Source organism: Geotrypetes seraphini, chromosome 2 (genome assembly GCF_902459505.1).
Source record: "Geotrypetes seraphini chromosome 2, aGeoSer1.1, whole genome shotgun sequence".
NCBI classification, from domain to species: domain Eukaryota; kingdom Metazoa; phylum Chordata; class Amphibia; order Gymnophiona; family Dermophiidae; genus Geotrypetes; species Geotrypetes seraphini.
Genome location: NC_047085.1, coordinates 289,981,432 through 289,999,925, shown reverse-complemented (window position 1 = coordinate 289,999,925; position 18,494 = coordinate 289,981,432). Strand labels below are relative to the sequence as shown.

Here is an 18,494-nt window from a genome sequence, read left to right as displayed (position 1 = left end):
GAAAATAATTTTCCAGTCACAGCTAGAATCCAGGAGCTAGTTGAATAGCTGCTGGGAGATAGAGCACACCTGCTGGGAGATAGAGCACACTGAAGATACAGGAGGCGTGCCAGCCAATAGGACCACCTGAATCAGTTTCTCTATCTCCACCTGCTGGTAGATGCATGCTACCCCACTAGTCTCTGGATTCATCTGCTGCTGTTGCTAAGGAACATAAAATCACTGGCGTAGTGGTCATTTTTTCCAAAATGTCTGACAGAGGTGACACACTGGTTGGTATTGCAATTTTTAAATATATCTATGTTAAGTTGATCGATAGTATCAAAGGCAGCACTTAGGTCTAATAGTACCAAAAATGCGTCTTTCCCCTCAACTAGAATTTTCCAGCAGTCGTCTTATGTCTAGTTGCACTGTTTCTGTGCTGTTTCCTACATCCTGATTGGAAGTTGGAGAGGGTGGCATTTGTTTCTATGAAGTCTCTTAGCTGTGTGAGTACGATCTTTTCAAGTATTTTTGAGAGAAAAGGAAGGTTTGAGACTGGTCTATAGCTGCTTGGATTTTCTGGGTCCATGGTGGTTGATTCTAGTCTTTAGCATTTGGCTTGTTTCACCAATGTAACATCCCTCTTTGCACTTTTTGCACTGAATGATTTATACCACATCAGAAAATGAACTTGTGAAGGATCCCTTTATACTGAATGTTTTTCTCAAATGAGTGACCATGGGATCCTTTGAGATGTGCTCACGCAGTTTGCCACACCGCAAAGATGTGTGCTGTTCTCTTCGTGGGTTTGTGTGGGGAGCTTGTATCAGATTAGGTGACTGACAGAAGGACAGCACAGGTAGAGCTAGGAACATTTTTTTTTTTTTTTAGTAATTCATCTTCCTGGAGTAGTGGTTGTAGATCTTGTATAATTTTTCTTAGGTTTTTCCAGTTCTGGATTGTATGTCACTATCAAGGGGGTCTGTCTGTAGTTTTCTTGTTCTTGTAGAATAGTAAGTTCTCTCTGGGATGAGGCAATATTCTTGGAGACTATTTTAGGACTAAATTCTTTTTGTTTGAAGGATTCAGAGAGGGTCTTTAGGTGTTTATCTCTGTCTCTTGGGTCAGAGCGGAAGCGGTGGTATCATGTGGCTTGACTGTGTATAATGGATTTTTTTTATATGTGAAGGGTGAAAGCTGGAATTGTGGAGGTAGCTGCATCTGTTTGTAGGTTTCTTATATATAGATGTTTGCATGTAACCATTGTTGATAGAGACTGTGGTGTCTAGAAAATTTACTTTTTCTTGGGAATAATCAATTCTGAATTTGATTGTAGGATGTTATGTATTGAAAGAATTGTAGAACTGTTTGAGAGTCTCTGCTCCCTCAGTCCAAATCATAAAAATATATTTCCGGGATATTGTCTGAAATGTATTTAGAAATGTCTTCTAGTTCTGCCATGAAGAGGTTTGCATATTGTGATGCCACTGTTGGAAACAGGATACTGGGTTTGATGGACCTTTGTTCTGTCCCAGTACGGCAATTCTTATGTTCTTAACTCCATTACTAGTGCTTTTTTGCCTCTCATTCTAGCTTCTAATCTAGTTAACTCAAGGATACTCAGACTACTTAGTCATTTTTGCTGAATCATTTTATTTATTGATTGATTTAGCCCATCCTCCCAAAGGAGCCCAGAATGGGTTACAAAGGTACATTCATAGTATAGATAGGACAAAATTAGTGAAAGACACATTTGGCAGACATAGCTTAGAAGAATTTGCAGCATTCATAGAAGCTATTACATGGCATAGAATAGTTTTAGGACAGCATTTACTGTAGTAACAGAAAATAACTGTTCTAAAGCTTTAGTGTTGTAAGCAAGTACATGATTGGTGATCAGCAGTTAAGTTCCCATGAGTAGCGTCGGTCAGTATGGAGCTGGATTAGTGAAGAGAAAGGTTTTTCACGGCCTTCCTGAAGTTCCATAGACTGTATAGCAATCTAATGGATGTAGGGATGATGTACCAAAATCTGGGTGAATAAGAGCGTTTGCAGTCTGTTTCAGTTATGAGTGAACGGCCAGGTGGTAATGTGAGCTGTCTCTCTGCTTGAGATCTCAATGATCCGTTTGGGATGTAAATTTGTAGTTTTGATGTCATGTAGTTCGGTGTCAACTTGTGGAAGGTCTTGAAGGCTAGGGCCAAGGCTTTAAAGGCGCAGCGTTTTTGGATAGGTAACCAATGCATGGATGTTAGTGCTGGGGTGACATGGTCTCGGAAGCCTAGGTTTTTCAGGAAACAAATGGCTGCATTTTGCACACCTTTGGAGGCGGGAAAGGGTTTTTGCAGGTAAGCTCACTAGTATTGCGTTGCAATAGTTGGGTAAAATCAGTTTCTGAAAAGTAAGCATGAATGCACTTCAGTTGACAGAGGTAGTAGAAAGATGAAGACACTAAGTTAAGATACAGTATGTGATCCAGAGTGATAGATTTTGAGTCCTGGATCACTCCTAGGCTGCGGACGTTATCTTTGGCTGTAAGGGTGTCATTTCTCCAGGAGAAGGATTGCCTACCCCTGGCCTAAGGGAAGGTAGAGCTGTATATCGTGAATTTTGATTTGATATTTTCCTGCAATTTTGAGTAGTGGTCTGACAAAGATTGAAGAGGAATGGGGATAACAATGCACCTTGGAGCACTCCGTAGCAGAGTAGTTTTGGCTCAGATAGGGAGTGTCTTAATAGTACTCTCTGCAATCTTTCATTAAGGAAGGAGGAGAGCCAAGCTAGTGCGATATCGTTGATTCCAATAGAATGTGGTCTGAATAGAAGTGATCGATAGTATCAAAGGCAGCACTTAGGTCTAATAGTACCAACAATGCGTCTTTCCCCTCAACTAGAATTTTCCAGCAGTCGTCTTATGTCTAGTTGCACTGTTTCTGTGCTGTTTCCTACATCCTGATTGGAAGTTGGAGAGGGTGGCATTTGTTTCTATGAAGTCTCTTAGCTGTGTGAGTACGATCTTTTCAAGTATTTTTGAGAGAAAAGGAAGGTTTGAGACTGGTCTATAGCTGCTTGGATTTTCTGGGTCCATGGTGGTGTTTTTTGTTTTTTTTTAAAAAAAGAACTGGTCTCACTACAGCAGATTTCCAACGCTGTGGTATTATGCCTAATTTTAGGGACTCATTTAGTAAGGGTAGGATGGATGTCAAGAAGATTTCATTGGTAGCTAGAAGTGTTGTGGATGGGCATGGGTCTAAGACCAAGGTTGTGGGACGTAGGGAATCTATTGAATTTTTCAGGTCATCTATGGAAACTGGTGTGAAGCTGTTTAGGGTTTCTCTTTGTTGTGAAGATTTTGATAAGAGCTTTGGCCTCCAAGTCTAGGGTGTCTTGTATTTTTGATATCTTGTTGTGGAAAAAAAATTTGAGAGGAATTCACTGTCTAAGTTTGTTTGCTGGTCATGAGGTGGTCCTTGGGAGGAGGAGAACAAGTTTTTCGACAGTGAGAGATGGCCTTTGATCTGCACGGGAACTAGGTTAGTGAAATGTGCCTTTTTGCTTTCGAGTATCACTAGTTTGTATTCTTTTCAGAAGGCTTTTCCAGGTGGATTTGTCCTCAGTGCTGTGTGTTCTGCACCAAGTCCTTTCTGCTTTCCTAACTTTCCTTTTTAGTCCTCTCAGACTTTCTGTGAACCAGTGTGATGTGAAGGATCTTGTGTTTGTTTTGGCATCTTTGGCTTTTGTTAATTTCTCGTAGAGTGATTTTATGCCAGAATGCCATATCTGCGCCTTCTTGTCTAATGAACTGACCATGGGACCTGTATTTAGGTCTAGTTTGGAAATGCCAAGGGACAAAGCGTGAAGGTTTACTGACTTTGGGTCGAGTGTTGTTGTTTTTGTGATGAAGAATTTTCTGCTGATTTTTTTGCTCTTAATTTGTAGTTTAAATGTGATTATGTGGTAATCAGTCCAAGGGACCTGAAGGATGGTTAATGGGATAGATTTGTTATCATTTTGTGGGCCCTTTAAGATGAAGATCAAATCTAAAGTGTTCCCAGAAGAGTGAGTGGGGGAGTGGACTTGTTGGATGAATCCGAGATCTGATAGCGACTTGGCAAATTCTTTTTGTGCACTAGTGAGTTTTGGATAATCTGCAAAGTTAAAGTCTCCTAAGATAATGATTTTCTTGTGGTTTACTGACAGGTTGCTTATTATAGCTAATAGATCATCAAGAGCAGTCATTGGGGAGGAGGGGTCTCTGTAGATTTTGGATGAATATGGTTTTTCTATCATGACCTATTGAGAAAATGGTCTTTTAAGGAGATGGAATTTATATGGCGTGGGTTTAATTTAGATTTTATAGCTGCCACACCTCCCCCTCTTCTTTCTGGGTGGAAGCATGCCAGTGCTTGATAGCCTTGAGGACAGAGTGCACCCAGGGTGGCCCCGTTGTCTTTTAGCCATGTTTCGGTCACTAATAGGAGGTCCCATCTATTATCTATTAAGGCATTTAACAGGATGAGGTCTTTGCCGTTTACTGATCTGGCGTTTATTAAAGCTGTCAAAATGGAGTTTGTTTTTGAGTGTGTCTGTATTTGTTGGAATTTTTATGAGGTTGGGGGTTCTGGCTGGAGTTTCCTTTGTGTTAAGGCAGTTTGCCAGGCCTCCATATCAGCCTGTGATCACAGGGATGTGGAGTACCATTATGGGAAGTTTGAGAGTGACTGCTGTAAGAGAGCTCAGTATGTTTGACTGTCCAAGGTTTCTGTGCTGGGAATTGGGCATGGTTTGAGCTTGATCCTGCTTGGTCTGTACAAAAGGCCCTTGAGCGTGGCTCACCTACGGGAAAAGCCCGCCTGTTTGGCAGCTCTTTAAAATGTTGCAAGAAGATGGCTGGCTCACGGAAGAAGGGGCGGGGCTTCCTGCCGAAGAATTCACTCGGAGAGATGCTCTCGGTGCAGTAAGGGGGGACTGGCCTCCCTTCCCCTCTCTGTGTTGAAGAAGATGGCTGCACGCTGAAAATCAATGCCCTTTTAAAGGGCTGCAAGAAGAAGCTGGCTTGGGGAAGAAGGGGATGGGCCTTCCCACCGAAGAACTCACCTGGAGAGATGCTCTCGGTGCAGTGAGGGGGACGACTGGCCTCCCTTCCCCTCACTGTGCTCATGTCAAAGGACTTGCTGAAATGTACACCATATTCAACCATTTTGTTACCCAGTCAAAGAAATAAGATTAACCTGACAACATTCCAGGGTGGAAACGTTTTGAGCTCATCTCCTTTTCCCCACTGTAGTTATATAAGAATATAAGAATTGCCGCTGCTAGGTCAGACCAGTGGTTCATGGAGTTTAAGACAGAAGTTGCTACTACTCATAGCCCTGTCTTGGTATCTCATTATTTGGAGGGAATTTCATCTTTCACCTCTATATAATTTTGTTTGCCCTCTTCTCAAAGTAAGCTCACACTATGCTTCTCGTTAAAATTTCCTCATTTCAGTATACACAGAATATAACTTGAACAGATGAGCAGTTACATATGGGAAATATGAAGTCTCAGTGTTAAAGCAAAGATCACTCTTGTAAAGCAACTATTTTTAATTTTTAACATTTGGCAGGAAAAAAACCACATAGGATACATTACCTTGAGTACCAACAATCTCCATATGAAGATGAGCAAGCCCGCTAGCTGTAGACAAAGCTAGTTTTATCATTCCTTCAACAGTAACTGTATATCGGTTTAGGTAATCAAACAGGGATCCATGCTCATGATAATCTGAAACAAGCCACAGCTGAGTCCAAGTGCCATTATCTAAAAATTAAACATAATGTAGTCAATAGTCAAACTCATTTTTGCAATTAGTATCAAGTGCTAACCAAATTGTTTTTATCATAATTACTTGCATCTTTTGGAAGAGTTCTGAGGTCGGGCTACAAGTAATCATATAGCAGTAATATTTAGTTGCAATTTGATTTATACACATAGGATTGCTAAAATTTAGATTATACCAAAACAATCTAACTTTATGCTGCTAAGTACTGTGCGCAAAAAAGTGTTTCACTACAAAACATTTTTGCTTATAATGGGATTACTCTAAAGTAGTGTGCAGCACACTTTCTCGAGCCGTGGCACACTAAAGGTAGTGGCCATGGCTCGAGGCACCTGGAAGTGTGCAGATATCGCCATGATGACATCATGCGCATGTCGATGTCCGCATTAAGTGTGAAGGTCCTCCAGGCGGGCCCCAAGACGCCAGTGGGGGGGTGCCAAAATGGAAGAGGGCCAGAGAGGATAGGTGCTGGCGTCCAGTGATTGCATACAGGATGTGCCTCTCACCACGAGAGGCACATTCTGTAGGCAGTCATCTGGCGCCAGTGCCTCTCCTTCTCCCCAGTATACTGCGGCACACCTGAAATCTCAGGAGGCACACTAGTGTGCCTTGGCACACAGTTTGAGATACACTGCTCTAAAGGCATATCTAGCAAAATGTGTGACAAAAAGCAAAGATACTTATTTATAGTAGGTGTTCTCCAAAAACAGCACGTATATACGGTTGATATCATCCAATAGCCCGGCACAGACATTGCCCCCTTTGATCAAGTTTCAAGTTTATTTAAAAATTTGATGTGATCGCAAAATCCAAATCCAATGTGATTTACACATAGCTATAAAATTGGGGTAAAAAAAAAAAGTCACATTAATTGAACCAGACAATTAGTACAATTTTAACAAAACAATACATGAGAAAAAAGGGGGGGAGGGGAAATTAAAGGATTAAATACAATTCATAAACAAATAAAAAAGAGGGATAGGTAAAGGAAATAAGAGGTTGGGAAAGGTTACCCGCTTAATTTTTGCTTACCAGCACTATTAGTCCGCTGTAAAGTATCCTAAGTTAACAGAGTTTGAATAACTCAGTTAAAAGCGTCCTTAAAAAGCCAGCTTTATAGAAGACTTTTAAACTTACTAAGTAATTTTTCTTCTCTTATATTAATTGGGAGCGAGTTCCAAATTTGAGGAGCCGTAACAGAAAAGATCGTGTCCCTCCTTGAATAAATTAATTTTAACGAAGGGACTAAAAGGAAAGATTTTTGCTTCAGATCTTAGAGATTTTGTGGAAGTATAAGGAATTAGTAACCTTTCTAAAAATGATGACTTGCCCAATGCTCAACTACAGTTTGAAAGCTAAGACAACATTGGGAAGGAAGAACGGATGTGAAAATGCCTGCTTGCCTCAAGAGAACACCTGTTACTACTACTACTACTACTACAAAACCTTCTCCTTCCAGGCAGCCAAAATAAACTCATGGCTATCCCAAATTGTACTTGACGCCCCTACCTACCTTGACTTCAGAAAAAAACTCAAAACTCACTTATTCCATGGACAGAACCCCTAACACCATCTCACTCCTTTAACTCCCACCAACTCACGAGAACCTTCATCTTCCCCTCTTATTGTGCCCACCTAACCAATTTAACTCAATGACCGCACTTTCCCTACTGTACATTCTTGCATACTCCTGTCAACTACAATGACCTGTATATTCCTAAAATGGTTATTCCAATGTTCTACTATGTCTGTAATCTTAATTTAATTGCTGTGAACTGCCTAGAACTCTCTGGGTATGATGGTATACAAAATAAAGTTGTTATTATTATTATTACTAATCACTTATATAGCACTGAAAGGAGTATGCAGCATTGTACAATTTGACATTTATAGACGGTCTCTGCTCGGAAGATCTTACAATCTAACTTGGACAAACATGACATATAGGGTTGGGGATGCAGAACCCAAGGTAAAGGAGTTACGTATCTGCTTTCTCAGAGGACAAGCAGGCAAAATATTCTCACATATGGGACTCACTAGCTACCCGGCTTACACATTTTTAAAACCAAGTTGGTAAATTAAGTAGAAAGTGAGCCTGCTGTTGACATTTAAGTAGTAAATAGGATTTTGAAAGACTTGTCCAAACCAGCTATCCAACCTTGATTCTGCTCTAGATAGTAGTAAAGGTGCAGATACAGACCGCATTGCCACCATGCAAATTTCTTCAATGGAGGCAGAATGAAGAGTGGACTACAGAAGCCACCATGGTACTTAAATTGTGAGCAGTAACAAGGCCACAAAGGGTCAACCTAGCCTGAGCACATGCAAAGGAGAAAGTCAGCCAACAAAGAGCTGGGAGAACTTCCTATGAGGTTTAGTACATTCCAGATAATGTACCAAAGTGCACTTGCAATTCAAGGTATGGAAAGGTGAATGTGTGACATAGGGAAGAAAACAGGAAGTACAATGGATTTATTGAGATGGAAATCCGATACCACTTTAGGGAGGTGATCAACAACTTAAGCTTTCCTGCCCATCCAGTAAAGGTATCAAAAGAACCAAGATTTTTGGCCTCTATCTTTCAAGTTCACACAACTTTGGAATGATCTTCCACTTTTCTTGAGAAGTTCTGGTTCCCTTTCTTCTTTTCGTAAGGCTTTGAAAACTATTCTGTTTACTAAACACTTTGGTAATTAATCTTTTTTGAGACTCTTTCAATATGTTTCTTTCAGCTTAATCTAACTATTGGAAACCGAGTCAAGCTCTCTTGGATTGAAGTCTCGGTATACAAAACCAAGTATTAGATTAGATTTAGGGTGGGTCTCAAGGCTACTCTGTCACAATAGAACCTGGTCTATGAGAAGGTAGGTCTGCCACCAAAGCTTGAAATTCACTTACTTGTCTGGCAGAAGTAAGGTATTTTAGGGGACAGGAATGGAGAGGCTCAAAGGAGAAATTAGGTTCTTACCTGCTAATTTACTTTCTTTTAGCCTCTCCAGACCAGCGTAGGATTAATCTTACAAGCGGGTATATATCTCATCATGACCAGCAGGTGGACTGAGACAAAACTTTGGAAATGTACATATCATTTGACCCCTCCCTAATTACCTCAGTCTGCTGAATAGCCAAGCAGAACTAAGAACTATATACAGAAAAACAGGACTCCAAACAGGAGTAACAACACATAAAAACAGGAACACTGTTGGAAAATGCAAAGGAAAAAATGCAAATAGCAAAGGTCCCCACAGTTTGCCAGCTACGCCAGCCATGCCACAGACATTCTTAATCTCCCCAGCTCTAGAAAAATACTAGTAATCGACCGAAAAATAAAAATCTGCGCGCAAGAACACGACAATAGACCGGGTGGGGTCCCATACCGGTCTGGAGAAGCTAAAAGAAAGTAAATTAGCCGGTAAAAACCTAATATCTCCTCCATTAGCACTTTACAGACCGGTATAGGAACTTACAAGCGGGACGAACATAAGCAGTGCCTCTGCTGGGTCAGACTAGAGGTCCATCATGCCCAGCAGTCCGCTAACGCGGCGGCCCATCAGGTCCAGGACCTGTATAGTAATCCTCTATCTATACCCCTCTATCCTCTTTTCCTTCAGGAAATCATCTAATTCCTTCTTGAACCCCAATATCGTACTCTGACCTATCACACCCTCTGGAAGCACGTTCAAGGTGTCCACCACCCTTTGGGTGAAGTAGAACTTCCTAGCATTGGTTCTGAATCTGTCCCCTCGTAACTTTTCCAAATGCCCTCTCGTTTTTGTAGTATTCGAAAGTTTGAAGAATCTGTCCCTCTCCACTTTCTCTATGCCCTTCATGATCTTGTAAGTCTCTATCATGTCCTCTCTAAGCCTTCGCTTCTCTAGGGAAAAGAGCCCCCGTTTCTCTAGTCTTTCAGCATATGAAAGGTTTTCCATACCTTTTATCAATCTCGTCGCTCTTTTCTGTACCCTCTCGAGTATTGCCATATCTTTCTTAAGGTACGGCAACCAATATTGGATGCAGTACTCCAGATGCGGGCACACCATCGCCCGATACAATGGCTGGTTAACTTCCTTCGTTCTGGTTGTAATACCTTTCTTGATTATACCTAGCATTCTATTTGCCTTCTTAGAGGCTGCTGTGCACTGTGCCAACGGCTTCATTGTTTTGTCCACCAGTACCCCTAAGTCCCTCTCTAGGCTACTTTCACCCATTAACAGCCCTCCCATCGTATAGCTACACATCGGGTTTCTGTTTCCTACATGCAAGACTTTACATTTCTCCATGTTAAAGTTCATCTGCCATTTATTCGCCCACTCTCCCAGTTTGTTCAGGTCCCTTTGTAAATCTTCGCAGTCCTCTTTAGTCCTAATTCCACTAAATAGTTTGGTGTCATCTGCGAATTTTATAACTTCACACTTCGTCCCTGTTTCTAGATCATTTATAAATACATTGAATAGCAGCGGCCCAAGCACTGACCCCTGTGGAACACCACTCGTGACCCTTCTCCAGTCTGAGTAGTGGCCCTTCACTCCTACCCTCTGCTTTCTTCCCGCCAACCAATTTTTGATCCATCTATGAATGTCTCCTTCCACCCCATGGTTCTTCAGTTTCCATAGTAGGCATTCATGGGGTACCTTGTCAAAGGCTTTTTGAAAATCCAAGTATATGATGTCAATGGGGTCCCCTTTGTCCATTTGTTTGTCAATTCCTTCGAAGAAGTGCAATAAGTTCGTTAGGCACAATCTTCCCTTGCAGAAGCCATGTTGGCTTGTTCTCACCAGTTTATTTCTTTCTAGATGCTCATCGATGCTGTCTTTTATCAGCGCTTCCGCCATTTTCCCCGGAACCAAAGTCAGACTTACCAGTTTATAGTTCACCAGGTTACCTCTCGATCATTTTTTTAAAGATAGGAGTAACATTAGCTTTCTTCCAATCCTCCGGGATCACGCCTGCTTTCAGGGATAGATTACAAACCTGCTGTAGTATTTCCCCTATTTCCTCCTTTAGTGCCTTCAATACCCTAGGGTGGATTCCGTCCATGCCCGGAGATTTGTCAGTTTTTAATCTATCTATCTGCTTATGTACGTCTTCCCGGCTTACCTCCATGGATGTTAATTTTGCTGCTTGATCTCCTTTGAAGATCTTTTCAGGTTCCGGCACGTTGGATGTGTCCTCTCTTGCAAATATTGATGAAAAGAACATGTTTAGTCTATTCGCCACTTCTTTTTCCTCCTTCACCACTCCCTTCCCATCTCCTTCATCCAGCAGTCCCACCTCTTTCCTTGCCGGCTCCTTCCCTTTAACATATCTGGTTTGAAATTTCATATTTCCCTGGCTAGCTTCTGTTCGTATTCTTTTTTTGCTCTTCTAACCATGCAGTGACATTCTTTTTGATGCTTCCTGTGCTCTTTCCAGTTCTCCCCATTATTGTCCTTTTTCCACATCCAGAATGATCTTTTCTTATCTCCTATCACTTTCTTCACTTCTTTAGTTATCCACGCCGGGTCTTTTGTTCGGTTCTTTTTGCATCCTTTTCTAAATCTGGGGATACACAGATTTTGCGCTTCGTTCACCGTGTCCTTGAATAAAGACAAGCTTGCTCCACAGTATGTGATTTCTTTGAGCTGTTCCTAAGTTTCTTTCTTACCATTTCTTTCATCGCTTCATAGTTTCCTTTCTTGAAGTTGAAAGTTGTTGTGGTTCTCTTTCCCTTCGATATTCCTACTTCAACTTTGAACTGGATCATATTGTGATCGCTGTTACCTAACGGTCCCACTACTTCCACTTCCTTTGCAGGTCCTCTTAGCCCATTGAGGATTAGGTCCAGAGTGGCATTCCCTCTCGTCGGTTCTCTGACAAGCTGCTCCATGAAGCAGTCCTGTATAGTCCCCAGGAATCCAGTTTCCTTAGCGCATTTTGAGTTTCCAAGACTTCAGTCTATCCCGGGATAGTTGAAGTCTCCCATAACAATGGTGTTACTGTTTTTGCATTCCCTCCTCATCTTGGCTTCCATTTCTTTGTTGTTTACTTCGGTTTGCCCAGGTGGACGTTAATACAGGCCCATCTTTATCTCAGACCCATTTCTTACTGGTATTTTAACCCATAGTGATTCCAATTTATCGGTTGTCGCCGCTGTGTCCACTCTGGTCGAGTGTATGTTATCCTTTATGTATAGGGCTATTCCTCCTCCTTTCTGATCTCCTCCTATCTTTGCGATAAAGCTTGTACCCTAGCAGTATTGTGTCCCATTTGTTTTCTTCATGCCACCATGTTTCAGAGACCCCAATGATGTCTAGGTTCTCTTTTTTGGCCATGACTTCTAATTCTCCCATTTTGTTCCTTAGGCTCCTTGCATTAGTATAAATGCAATTTAAGTTCTGGTATTTTCTTGTCTTCATTTTTTTTTCCTGTGCTACGGTCTTCTTATCATCCTCTTCTTGACCCGTCTACTCTTGTTTTTTGCCCATTCTGTCTTCCCCCTGTGCTACGTTCTTTTTATTATCCTCTTGTTGTTTGTCCGTTGTGTCTTCCCAGCATTTTTCCCACTTAGTATCTTCTCGGGATACCTTCTTCCGAATCAGACACCTGGTCGACTGTCGGCTTTCCCCTTCTTCTTAGTTCAAAGCCTGCTCTATTCCTCTCCTGACGTTGTTTGTTAAAGTCTAGTTCCCGCCGTGCTCAGGTGTAGTCCATCTCTCCTGAAGAGCTTGTTTTTGGTGTACTCTCTTTTATTGCACTGGTACCTTTTTGCTTATGTGTGTGTGTGTGTGTTCTCTTCTGTGTCTGCCTCTTCTTTACCTTCTGTGCCTGCCACTTCCTTTCTTTGCTGTGTGTGTTCTCTTCTGTGCCTGCCTCTTCCTTTCTTGGCTGTCTTTTGCCTGTGTGTGCTGTCCTTACCTTACCTTGTATGTGTGTGCTCTCCTGTGTGCCTGCCGCGTTCTTACCTTGGTGTCCTTAGGTGTGGCGACTCAGTCCTTCTCGAGGCCCTTCACAAAGGCACTGTGAGAGAGAATTAAGCATGGAAGCTCTGGATACATCCCGGAAAGTCCTGACATTGGCCAGGTGAAGGGAGATGGGATAAGTCAAAGATCACTTTTCTCTTTACAGAAAAACCTGCCCTCACCCCCTGCAACTGACATCTACCTTATCTATCTCTGCAGATGATAGAAACAATAGATTAACTATGGAAAGATATTTCACCATTAACTGAAGAGCATGCAAAGATGGAGAAATACGCTGTTTTATGAGTTCAATTAGCTACTAAAACTAGAGAAAAAGCAACAGGTCCTGAGGCTGTGGGCTAGCTGTGGTTTTACACCAAGGCCCACCCAGCCAGATACCATAAAGAGATAAACAGACCGTGGTCAGAAGACAGAATTCTCAGAAGAAAGAATTCATAAGAAATATCATCTAATAGAAAGTATCAGAGATGTTTAGAGTTGGGAGGGGGGCTTGTGCTCGGAAATACTAATATGGTGGGGAAACAGGCATTTCGGGGAAAAGGTAGGTTTTACGGAAGACAGAGTAGACATATAACATGACGTAGGTGAAAATAGCCAATAAATGAATGTAGTTAGGCAGTAATGCATAAGTAAATAACCAATAAGGATGTATCATGTGATGTAAACCAACGTGGTGTTGGCCACTAAGAAATGTATAAAAACCAGGCCTTTAGAAGGGAGAGGTCAGAACAGACATCAGAGGACCTCTAGGCCTAGAGGTCACCTTCTGAGCCACTTTCTGTTACGCTATATACTAAATGATTTATTCCTGTAAGCTGTTATTGATTAGATAAATAAATATATACTTATTGAAACCGTATATAGCGTTCGAGGTCTCATTACCGAGGTAGGCCTGGACAGCGGCCTATCTACCTCAACTCTCGCTAAGGCTGCACACTGCTGGCTCCTCCCCTTTTAAGGGGGAGGTCGGATGATGTTTCTGGCCATGTGGTGTGGGTGGGCGGAGCTTAATCTCGCCGCTGCCCCTAACTTCCTGCTCTTGCTAGCAAATTGTTTTCTGCTCTTCGCTTCCCTCCTTCCTTCTCCTCATGCAGCCTGCTCCAAAGCAGTCCCTATCATATGTGGGATCCCCGAAGGGCCAACACCAGAACACACGCACCGAACACTGCACCCTGACACGCCTGTATGTCCACATGGTAGTGTCTGACAAAGGAATGTAGAGAAGACTCGGCTCATGAAGCTGCCTGACCCCAAGTGGAATGAGCCTTGAGAAATTCCGGAACAGACTTTCTGAAGAAGAAAAGTGGAAGCAATAGTCTCCTAGATCCAACACGCAGTGGTAGCCTTGAAAGCGCCATCCCCCCTACGAGAACCCGTTAGTGGAACAAAAAGATGATCTGATTTCCTGACCTCCTGGGTCCTCCGAAAGCTGGCGCGAAGGACCCAACCAACATCCAATTTGCGCAACTGTTTGCCCGACTACCCAGGACCGGGAGGAGCACTGATTGTCATGAAAGAGAGAAACTACCTTTGGCAGAAAGGAACAGGCCTCTACACTACCCACTCCCTAGAAAACTCGAGGAAGAGAGACCTACAAGAGAGAGTCTGCAGCTCCGAAACATGTCTAGCAGAAGTAATAGCCACCAAAAAGACCGCCTTAAGAGTAAGGTCCTTCAACGTGCAGGCACCCAAAGGCTCAAACAGAGGACGCACAAGCCCGGACAGGACAAGATCCAAATCCCAAGAGAGAACAGACGGTCGCACAGGAGGCATGAGCAACTTAGCCGCTTGCAAGAAGCAATTGACATAAAAAATGGCAGTCAGATGCTGACCCCATAATAACCAACGAAAGGCTAAAAAGCTGAACCCGGAGAGAAGACCAAGCCAGGCCCATGTCCAGGCCATCCTGCAAGAACTCTAAGATGTTAGGCAGGGAAGCATGAAAAGCAAACACTCCTCACGCCGTACACCACTTCTTAAAATATACGCCAAACTCGCACATGAGCCCAAGAGGTGGAAAGTCTGCGGGACCCCAAGAGAGTGGAGATCACTTTGTCTGAATACCTCTTCTTACCTAGGCGACTCCTTTCAGAAGCTAAGCTGTAAGAGAACAGGGACTCGGATCGAACATGGGAATGGGGCCCTGAATCAGAAGATCATGTGAAAGAGGCAGAGGAAGATGATCTGACACCAGGTGGCTCACCAGATCCGCATACCACGGTTGCCTGGTTGAACCAGAGCATCCAGAGCCATCAGGTCCATTATGGGCTGACCCCAAGACTGCACTATCAACTGAAGGCCACGTGGCTTAGATACCACTCTCCGGGATCTAACATGTGACGACTGAGGAAGTCCTCTTGAACATTCTCCATTCCGGCTATGTGGGAGGCCGAGATGTCCTGAAGATGAGACTCTGCCCAGAGCATGAGCACAGCCGCCTCCAGCGCCACCCAAGTGCTCTTAGTGCCCCCTGACAATTGACATAGACTACCACCGTGGCATTGTCTGACAGAACCCGGACCGATTTGCCCGTCAAGAAGGAATGGAAGGCTAACAGCGCCAGATGGATGGCTCTGGACTCCAGAACTTCGATCGACCAGAATGCCTCTTCCGTGGATCAGGTGCCCTGAGCTGAGTGACCTAGTCACTAAGGTCCCCAACAGAGAAGACTGGCATCCATGAGAAGCACCGTCCAGTGTGGCTGATTCAGACTCGTCCCTTGAAGAAGATGGGAGGTCTGGAGCCACCAATGAAAACTGCAGCGAGCCAAACCCCCACAGAGGAACAAGGAGATCTAGACTGAGGCTCTGGGTAGACCACCTCCGAAGCAGAACATACTGAAGAGGATGCATGTGGGCCCGAGCCCACCTCACCACATCGAGGGAAGCTGCCATTGAACCCAAGATTTGGAAGAAATTCTGCGCCCAACACCGGGCCTCTGAGAGAAAGACCTTCCCCAAGGAGGTGTCAAACACAACCCCAAGATACTCCAGGTGCTGCGAGGGGGCCAACCAGCTCTTGGCAAGATTGACAACCCATCCCAGCGACTGCAGGAACTGCACCACCCGAGCCATGACCTGGGTGCTCTCCTGGAAGGACTTTGCGCAAATCAACCAGTTGTCCAAGTAATGATGCACCAGAATGCCCTCTGTCCACAAGGCTGCCGCGACGACCACCACGACGACCACCACAACCTTGGTGAACATGCAGACAGCTGAGGGCAGACCAAAAGGGAGCACACAGATCTGGCCCAAGATCGCAAAATGAAGGAAATGTGATGGGAGGGCTGGACTGGACTGTGCAAGTAGACCTCCGTCAACTCGAGAGAGGTTAGATACTCCCCCAGCTGAACTGCCAGACTCACCAATCGCAGTGTCTCCATGCGATAAGACAGAACTTCAAGAGCCCTGTTGACCCCCTTCAAATCTAAGATGAGCCGAAAAAAATCCCCTCTTTCTTGGGCACCTTAAAGTAAATCAAGTATCTAATCTAATGCATGACTTTATATACCGAGTCACTGGGGCACTAGAACCACAGCTCTGAAATCTAGCAAGGTTTGAAGGGTCTGGCGAAAAGCCTGCTTAGAAACATAGAAACATAGAAACATAGAAAAAAGCGGCAGAAAAGGGCTATAGCCCACCAAGTCTGCCCATTCCAAGTATCCCTTGGCGTGACAAGGAGAATCTAGAAAATGATTTGGCAAGGAACGGGCAAACTCTAGAGCATAACCATCCCAAATAACCTCCAGGACCTACTGATCGGACGTGATCTCTGACCATTTATGAGAAAACTCACGCAGCCGGGCACCCATCGAAACTAGAGAGGGTGCTAGCAAGGAGTCATTGGGTAGAACAGGCTCCCCGAAAAGACTGCATGTGCTGAAACGCCCCCAAGAAAATCCAGAAGACAGAAAGGTAGCAGCCTCATGCCCCGGCCAGAACCAGTGCCTCCTCTAACAGCCTGCGGGCACAGTCCTTAGGCAAGCGGGGAACCTTAGAGTCTGTGAAAATCTGAACCAACTTATCTAAATCCTCTTCAAACAAAAAAGATCCCCGAAAGGGAAATTTTGTGAGTTTAAGTCTTGTTGCCACATCCGCCAACCAAGCTTGCAGCCACCCCAAATGCCATAGACTTGGCAGAGGACCACACCAAGTCATAGAGGGTGTCGGAGAGGAACGAGGCCGCCATTTCAACCTTCGCAACCTCTTGATCCACCAAGGACCAATCATCAGATTCACGGTCAAGAATACACTTAGCCCACCGAAACACGGCGCAAACCACAAGCCCCCCACAAATAGCCGCCTGGACCCCCAAGGCAGACACATTCAAATTCTGTTTAAGGAGAGCCTCCAATTTACGCTCATCAGAATCACGTACGGCAGAACCGCCCTCTACGGGCACTGTATGCTGCTTTGAAATAGCGGGGAACACTGCATCTACCACTGGCAACTTCAAGGTAGCCCTATCCACCTCCAGGGATGGGATACAAATGAGCCATGGAGCGCGAAAACTAAAACGGCTCCTCTGGTGTATTCCATTCCATATCCCGAATATCCTGGTTCACAGTGGGTACAGGGAGCAGTAAAAGATTTCCATCAAGAAACCAAAGAAGATAAGAAGAGGTATATTGGATAATCATCTAGGACAGATAGGCAAAATGGTGGGTCCAAAAAAGTAACAGGGCAGCTAATCTGCAAGATCAATTGTTAAGTTAAAAAAAAAAAAAAAAGCTACATCAGATGGAAAAGTCCTTTCAACAGATATTTATTAAGAAACTACACTCAAAATAAGAGAGTAGCCCAACATGGCTATGTTTCATCCCCTTCCAGGAGCTACGCCAGGTGCTATAAGAACTGTTAATAGACATGTTAAAAAAATGTTAATATAAAACCATGAAAACTCAAAACCATTAAATAAATACATACATACATAAACGTTATCAAAGATCAAATATATAAAGTTAAGAGCAGCAAAAGTCATATATAAAACATAGGGACAAACATACTACATAAAAGTAGATATAGCAATAATACTTGGTGTATGAATGTGGTGTCACCTAAGTAATAGACTCTGTAAAACAAATAAGTCCTTTTCAAAAAGCCCAGAAATAATAGTTCTAGAAATGAGTATATGACTAGCTTGACTAAAACAGAAGTAGTGCACTCACTATGTAACTGCAGCACTATTGAAAAAGGAGATGTGATATTTCTAACTTATATAGTTGTATGGCTGCATTCCAAATTACCCTCAATTCCAGGAAATTAATATGGATGTTTTGTTTTGCTTGTGGTCCAAGAAGTCTATGTATGAAGCCCATCCAGATGGGTTCCCCACCCTACCAAGGAGACATCCATGGTGAGAATCTTCTGATGAGGAGGGGACTGAAATGGAAGATCATGAGTGAGATTCTCCGTGGTTTAAGACCACTGTGAGGAGAAAGTCAACTGAGGCAATCGAAAATTGAGTCAAGTCAATGGTATGACATGAACCGTTGAAGCCATGTGACCACATAGATGCATCATTTAATAGGCAGAAACTTGCTTGGGATTGGAAATCAATCTGGACAGGTTTATGATGATGTCTACTATCTACTAAGGGAGAAAAGCTTGACCTTGAGCACTCGTTGCTGAGCACCAAGCTCTGAACAAATTGAAGATGCGATTTGGGATAATTGACTACAAAATCCATCAATTCCAGAAGTTGGATGGCAGAGAAAATGGAGAATGCCCTGA

At 43.4% G+C, this 18,494-nt stretch overlaps 1 protein-coding gene across 1 annotated transcript in view; it reads right to left on the bottom strand.

The window, feature by feature from the left end:
* LOC117353639 (TGF-beta receptor type-1-like) overlaps window positions 1-18,494 on the bottom strand; it is a 198,858-nt gene that overhangs the window by 96,561 nt on the left and 83,803 nt on the right. Inside the window, 1 exon segment of the mRNA XM_033929807.1 lies at window positions 5,617-5,784. Coding sequence (XP_033785698.1) covers window positions 5,617-5,784 — 168 coding nt within the window.